This window comes from Salvelinus sp. IW2-2015, linkage group LG13 (genome assembly GCF_002910315.2).
Source record: "Salvelinus sp. IW2-2015 linkage group LG13, ASM291031v2, whole genome shotgun sequence".
In the NCBI taxonomy this organism is placed as follows: Eukaryota; Metazoa; Chordata; class Actinopteri; order Salmoniformes; family Salmonidae; genus Salvelinus; species Salvelinus sp. IW2-2015.
The window spans coordinates 48,945,155-48,953,351 of NC_036853.1; the positions used below are offsets into that span (position 1 = coordinate 48,945,155).

Sequence of the window (8,197 nt, forward strand, 5' to 3'; positions counted from 1 at the left end):
AGATCAAGACAAAAGGAGATGATTGTGGAGTACAGGAAAAAGAGGACCGAGCACGCCCCCATTCTCATCGACGGGGCTGCAGTGGAGCAGGTTGAGAGCTACAAGTTCCTTGGTGTCCACATCACCAACAAACTAACATGGTCCAAGCACACCAAGGCAGTCGTCAAGAGGCCATGACAAAACCTATTCCCCCCTTGAGACTAAAAAGATTTGGCATGGGTCCTCAGATCCTCAAAAGGTTCTACAGCTGCACCATCAAAAGCATCCTGACTGGTTGCATCACTGCCTGGGTATGGCAACTGCTCTGCCTCCGACCACAAGGCACTACAGAGGGTAATGCGAACGGCCCAGTACATCACTGGGCCAAGTTTCCTGCCATCCAGGACCTCCATACCAGGCTGTGTCAGAGAAAGGCCCTAAAAATTGTCAAGTCTCCAGCCACCCTAGTCATAGACTTTCTCTCTGCTACCGCACGGCAAGCGGTACCGGAGAGCCAAGTCTAGGTCCAAGAGGCTTCTAAACAGCTTCTACCCCCAAGCCATAAGACTCCTGAACATCTAATCAAATGGCTACCCAGACTATTGCCAAGCCCGCCCCCCCCTCCCCTCCCTCTCCCCCTCTTTTACACCACTGCTACTCTCTGTTGTTATCATCTATGCATAGTCACTTTAATAACACTACCTACATGTACATATTACCTCAACTAACCGGTGCCCCGCACATTGACTCTGTACCGGTACACCCCTGTATATAGTGTCGCTATTGTTATTTTACTGGCTGCCTCTTAATTACTTGTTATCTGTATTTTTTTAACTGCATTGTTGGTTAGGGGCTCGTAATTAAGCATTTCACTGTAGGTCTACACCTGTTGTATTCGGCACATGTGACCAATACAATTTGATTTGATTTGATTTAATGTCGCCATGATTGTTGATATGTTGACTCCTAATACTAATGATGGAATGTCTCAGTATGATGATAATTAGAGTTATGGTTTTTGTCATCCTTCAGTGGAATGCAGAAGCCTTATTTCTAACAGTCTGAATTTGAAGAAATATGTAATTGATTTAAAGATCAAACCTGATGTGATACGTGTTCAAGAAACGTGGCTTAGACCACATCTTGTTTTTATTATTCCTGGTTATTGTGAAAATCAGATCTGATAGATCAATTGGCTGTGTTACGTTCATAAGGGAATGTCTATCGTGATATACCTGTCCCATCTGAATATGAATGTGTGATGGTGGAAAYCTACAGTGCAGGTAGTACTGTTAAGTAAAACTGTCAACCATCTGTAGCGATGTTTGATGAAATATCGGGAGAATTGAGCTCTAGAGAGATATGGTAYGGTGACTTTAATACACCGTTTATGGGGAAGCACACATACAGATGCTAATGGTACTATTGTGGAAGACATGATGGAAACAAGAGGATTAGCATGTCTTAACGATGGATGTGGTACAAGAGTTGATGTTGTTACAGGGRTTACATCCTGCCTGGACCTCACACTGGCTTCTAACTCGATTGCGTCTATGTGTGAATGTAATGTATGATTCTACTGTTGGAAGTGATTTGGTGTACCATGATTTGTTCCTGATTTGGTGTACCATGAACTGTGATGTTACTATTCCAGWTAGGGCACCATTCAGATGATGGTGATTTCATAAAGCAGACTGGGAAAAGTTTGGTGATCATTGCTTAAAGTCTGTTGGAGAGTTGTCTTTAGAGAGGCCGGTTGATGTATGTGCTGCCTCTGTGACCTCTCTGATTTTGAGTGCTACAAATGTATACAGTGCCTTTGGAAAGTATTCAGACCCCTTGACTTTTCCACATTTTCTTGCATTTCAGCCTTATTCTAAAATGTATTAAATCGTTTTTTCCCCCTCATCAATCTACACACAATACCCCATAATGACAAAGCAAAAACAGGTTTTTAGAAATGTTTCATTTACATAAGCGTTCAGACCCTTTACTCAGTACTTTGTTGAAGCACCTTTGGCAGCAATTACAGCATTGAGTCTTCTTGGGTATGACGCTACAAGCTTGGCACACCTGTATTTGGGGAGTTTCTCCCATTCTTCTCTGCAGATCCTCTCAATCTCTGTCAGGTTGGATAGGGAGCTTTGCTGCAAAGCTATTTTCATGTCTCTCCAGAGATGTTCGATCGTGTTCAAGTCCGGGCCACTCAAGGTCATTCAGATACTTGTCCCAAAGCCACTCCTGAGTTGTCTTGGCTGTGTGCTTAGGGTCGTTATCCTGTTGGAAGGTGAACCTGCGCCCCAGTCTGAGGTCCTTAGCGCTCTGGAGCAGGTTTTCATCAACGATCTCTCTGTACTTTGCTCCATTCATCTTTGCATCGATCCTGACTAGTCTCCCAATCCCTGCTGCTGAAAAATATCCCCACAGTATGATGCCGCCACCACCATGCTTCACCGTAGGGATGGTACCAGGTTTCCTCCAGACATTGGTCTGATGGTGCCAGGTTTCCTTGGCATTCAGGCCAAAGAGTTCAATCTTGATTTCATCAGACCAGAGAATCTTGTTTCTCATGGTCTGAGAATCTTTAGGTGCCTTTTGGCAAACTCCAAGCAGGCTGTCATGTGCCTTTTACTGAGGAGTGGCTTCCGTCTGGCCACTCTACCACAAAGGCCTGATCGGTGGAGTGTTTCAGTGATGTTTGTCCTTCTGGAAGGTTCTCCCATCTCCGCAGAGGAACTCTAAAGCTCTGTCAGAGTGACCATCGGGTTCTTGGTCACCTGCCTTACCAAGGCCCTTCTCCCCCGATTGCTCAGTTTGACTGGGCGGCCAGCTTTAGGAAGAGTCTTGGTGGTTCCCAACTTCTTCCATTTAAGAATGATGGAGACCACTGTGTTCTTGGGGACCTTCAATGCTGCAGAAATTTTTTGGTACCCTTCCCCAGATCTGTACCTCGAAATAATCCTGTCTTGGAGCTCTATGGACAATTCCTTTGACTGCATTGCTTGGTTTTTTCTCTGACATGCACTGTCAACTGTGTGACCTTATATAGACAGGTGTGTGCCTTTCCAAATCATGTCCAATCAATTGAATTTACCACAGGTAGACTCCAATCAATTTGTAGAAACATCTTAAGAGTGATCAATGGAAGCAGGATGCACCTAAGCTACATTTTTTATGTCTCATAGCAAAGGGTCTGAATACTTATGTAAATAAGGTATTTCTGTTTTTATTTGTAATAATTTGCAAAAATGTCAAAAAACGTGTTTTCGCTTTGTCATTAAGGGGTATTGTCTGTAGATTGAGGGTTTGTTTTATTTAATCCATTTTAGAATAAGGATGTAATGTAACAAAATGTGGAAAAAGTCAAGGGGTCTGAATACTTTCCGAAGGCACTGTATGTGCCAGTGAGTGAAGTGGGTGAGAAAAGGAAGGTGATTCCTTGGTGGACTGAAGAGTGCACTGTGAGTATTCAAGAAAGAAATAGGGCTTACAGAGTGTTCTGTAGGAATATGACTCCTGGTCCATTTTCTAATAATTGCGCCAACAGTTGTTGCCKTCTCACCAAGCTGCTTGCCTATTGTCCTGTAGCCCATCCCAGCCTTGTGAAGGTCTACAATTTTATCCCTGATGTCCTTACACAGCTCTCTGGTCTTGGCCATTGTGGAGAGGTTGGAGTCTGTTTGATTGAGTGTGTGGACAGGTTTCTTTTATACAGGTAACTAGTTCAAACAGGTGCAGTTAATACAGGTAATGAGTGGAGAACAGGAGGGCTTCTTAAAGAAAAACGGACAACAGTAGTGTCGAAGAATGGAATGAAAAATTAAAAAAGTGTCAATAATTGAAGGGGACGATCATATATCCAACAAGGATTTGTTTCTTGTTGGGATGAGATTTTTTTGATGACGATGTTTAACTGGGATATCCGTTCGGGGTCTCGAAGAGGGTGAATCGTATGTTGGGAAAAGTTCAATCAGAGTGACCAGGAGTGGGCTTAATTCATTTTGTGTCKGTGGAACAGAGGAAGAGGGCAGTGGGTCTCACAAGAATCGAGTCACCCAAAGTATCGTGCATTGAACTCCGGAGTAGGGTGTCTCCTGGGTGTCGATGGAAGGTAAGGATGGAAGGTAAGGATGAAAACCTTGTAACAGGAATCCCAGGTGTGGTTAGTGCCCATCGTTTGACCTGCATGGTGGAAGGAAGAATGGAAGAAAGTTAGTCGGTTCTATTGTTTTTTGATGATGAGCACCTCCCTACGCATGTGAAGCTGGGGTATATGAGTTACGCAGCAAGAGCTTTTGTCTCCAAAACATTACAGTGTAAAAATTGTAAAGGATTTGGCCATGTTTCAAATGGGTGGAGTATACAGATCAGGGTGAAGAATGGCCTTGTTGCAATTGTGGTTGGGATCATGGGCCAAAGTTTGTGGAGTGCCCTCTGTATGTAAAGAAAGTCGATTTTTGGGCTTTCATTGCAACTGTGATAAACTGCATGGCTCAAGTAGAAAGGAACTCATTGTGACTACGACAGGGAAAGTATCTGGGTCTTTAGGAATTCACAGCGGAAGATTTACAAGGGTTATTGGTGATGGAAGATGTGCCACCCTCCCAGGCTCCTGAGCCTGTGTAGGGATCAGACATGGATTATTGATTTAAACAGATGAAGACAGGAGCATGTTGATGAGTGATTTTTGGGTAGTCGTTATGAGTATTTTTATTCACATTTTATTTCATTCCGCACAGTWGGCGGCGACAATACACCTTTTTGCGTGTAGTTCGACATGAAACCCAAAGAAGAAGTGTAAACGGAAATTAACAGCGACCAAGAATAATTTCCACGTTCGAGTTTTTGTTGTTATTTATACGTTTATTAACACCATGGAACTCAAAATATGAGTAATTTAACTGCACAACATCACATACTTACAGCACTTGGYTGACAGATGTTATCAAGGTAACGCTAGCCAGCTAGTTAGCGGATAACGTTAGCTAACAATGGCTAACAGTATGGTTKTTCACACTCAAATAGCCTCCATTATGGAGGTGCTAGCAAATGCAGCCGTGGCAGATATCTGTAAACTCGTAGACAACAACTATGCAGTGTTTCGTTTGGAAATAACTCAAAGCCAGAAAGAAAACAGGGCATTGCGGAGGAGACTACAGATACTGGAACTGAGGGTAGCACGGGAGCGCGTCCTCACCAGTCGTCCCAGTAGTGTCAAGATCCTCAACCAGTACAGATGAATGGCAAGAGGTACTGTACATGYTGCGGAAGGCTGAGTTTACGCGGCCTGTCGCACCGTTCAYCTCTGCACATGTGTTACCCAGAATTGGGTCTTGGTCATTTTTTGGATWGTAAGTTAAGTAATTAGTAAGCTAAGTAAGTTATGTAATTGCAATCTTGAGCAAAGACACAATATGATATTCTAACCAGATTCTTATCAGATTCATGATTTACTGCATTCCTATTAACTCAATGAAAACATTGTGATGTATGAACATAATACATTTATCAATAAATAGTAAATCAATAAGTTATGAGAAGTGTTACCTTACATCGTTACCAATTATAATCCGTGTCAAACCTGTCAATAGTGTACAATATACCATTGAGCATTGACAGTAGCTAACCTAACCATCTCTTTTCCCCCAATCACTCTCTCAGGTGAAGGACATCTCACTGGAGGCCACAGGAGCTTTGTGAAKCCAGYGGGACACAACACATGGAGAGATGACCAACCCATCACTGTTGATGAGGGGAGTGGAACCTCAAYCCAGCACGTTATTGTTATAGAGGTTAGTGTAAAAGTATTACATCAAAATTACAGTACATCAAATGTGGCCAGTTTATTTCAGAAAGGCTCCCCTCAGCTATTCACTTGCTTACATGTACATCCTTATTTATCTGCCATAAGGGAGCTTGTGAAACCAATTTTACTCATGTACTGGTAACAACCTCCTCTCTTCTTGTGTCAGTCTTCAGATGCAGAGGCTGCACATTCTGGGGTCAAGCAGGAGAGGACTGAAGGAGAGGAGGACCTACAGCAAAGCAGAGACATCCAGACTGGATYGACTGGAGCACCCCCTGTAGCCACRGAGGACACCGCCCCAGCGCAGTCCAGTACCCGACACAGCATCACAGAGGTCTGTGGAACGCCAAACGCTGTCCTCAAGTCAGAGACGGACACTGAGACTTTAAATGTACACACAGGATCTGACCACAGATCAGACCCAGAGAGACTAGGTCTGGGTCCATTGGGCTGTCCTCCTGTTCCCGGCTCAGAAWACTTACCAATATTTCACCAGAGCCAGAGGACGGTTCATTCCCGTGGATATGGTGAGGTGTTATACACTGGCGTTGATGACCCTTCTTGTACTCACGCTACAGAAATTGACCCTGGCAACGTATCCTTGGATTTGGAGACAGACTGATCTGTCTAGAGGGGACTGGAACCGGTACAGTAGTAGTGTATACTCTGAAGGGTTCCTAGATAAGAAAGGAGAGGTTATRGTGGTAGATGAGGTGAAAGTGGAGGGCGACGCTCCTCCCACAGTGAATGCAGATAGTCGCAGGGCAGAGATTTCTTAGAATACAGGGAAAGCTTCGAAACAAATCCAAACGCTGTCACCCACTCCACTTTCCACCCGTTCCGCGATCGCGACCCAGTGTCCACGTCAATGGGGCCTTCCGATACACATGACTGCGCCCATTTGGATCAGGCATTGAACTCAAACGACAGGGCTAGAGCCCAGGCTCGGGGAGGGGAAGCAACATCAGGCAAAAAACGGGGTGAAACCCTTTAGCTGTACCCAGTGTCATATGCGCTTCGAGCCAGGCTGGCAACCTGAAGAGGCACCAGAGGGTACACACAGGGGAGAAATCTTACAGCTGTACCCAGTGTCACATGCTTTCCGCCCAGGCTGGTGACCTGAAGAGGCACCAGAGGGTCCATACAGGAGAGAAACCCTACAGCTGCCCCAAGTGTGAGAAGAGGTTCTCCCATCAGCACCATCTGACGATGCACTTGAAGATCCACACTGAAGTGAGGCCGTTTGCCTGTACGCACTGCGGGAAGAGGTTCTCAGAGAGGAGCTACCTCAGGATACACCAGGAGAAAACCATTCCACACTATAACATAGAAAGTAACCATTCGACTCGATAGCTTCTGACGTTTACATCAAACCCTGCATTAAAGACAAAGATTAACTTTCATTGTTGTCACCAGAAAAGATCCACAGATGTGTTTGGAATAATGAGAGTAACAGATTTCAGTGTTGAATATTCCTGGGTAGAATACTGCATCCAGGCATTGTGCCTAAAAAGTATGTTACATATTGTGTTTGTACTGTACTGTGTAGGCCAGTGGTCACCAACCTATTCTGATTCAAGTTCACTTTCACTGATCTCTCGCTGAGATTTTTTTTAAACATTACTTAACAGTTCTGTAGGAATGAGGTTTGTGCAGTAGGCCTAATACATTATCATAGCATATTGAGTATATGCCTGGCTTGCCAATATTGGTCTTCTCAGACCATATTTCCAAACTCAAGCTTTTTACAAAATAGATCAGTTGATGTAGCAACTTGCTGAGCATAAATTGAAATAATTTGCTTTTTTATTTTACTGGACTGATTGTCATGGTGCTTTCAATACAAATGGGAACTTAGGGAAAAAAAACGAGGTCAAATCAGGATTTCAGTTATTTTCAGGTTGGAAAGTCGGAGGTCTAGAAAGATGATAGAGTTTCTGACTTGGAATCCATGACCGTTCAAAACATTTTTTTTCCAGTTGGATCTCAATAGTTCCTAGTTGTTTTGAACACAGCAGAACTTTGATTTGATTAGATTTGTTAACGCCCTGTCGGGTGTATGCAGAATAGGGTGAAAACCACACATACACAGACCTCAACTAAGAATCTGCATTAACTTTATAAACTGCATTCATTATCTCATTAAAGTGTCTTAGAAAAAAATGAAGTAGGTGAATGGATGTAATAAAATAGGCATTTGTGAACATCATATAGTCTACATCAGTGGTCACCAACCAGTCGATCTTCAAGGCCTTCCTAGTCGAACGCCAAACATTTCTTTAGAAAAGCAGACGATAAAKGCTTGCGCTCCTTTTTTTATTTGTTGGCGGTAGKTGCTGTGCACCTGTTAAGCAAAGTCTTCCCATTTTGAACCATTTAATTTGTCTGAAAAGACAAACCTACCAGGCGGAC

The 8,197-nt window shown here is 43.6% G+C and overlaps 1 protein-coding gene across 1 annotated transcript in view; it reads left to right on the plus strand.

Moving 5' to 3' along the window:
* The window catches only part of LOC111971318 (uncharacterized), a 95,912-nt gene that overhangs the window by 24,383 nt on the left and 63,332 nt on the right, over positions 1–8,197 (plus strand). The window contains 1 exon segment of the mRNA XM_070446025.1: positions 6,768–7,137. Coding sequence (XP_070302126.1) covers positions 6,768–7,137 — 370 coding nt within the window.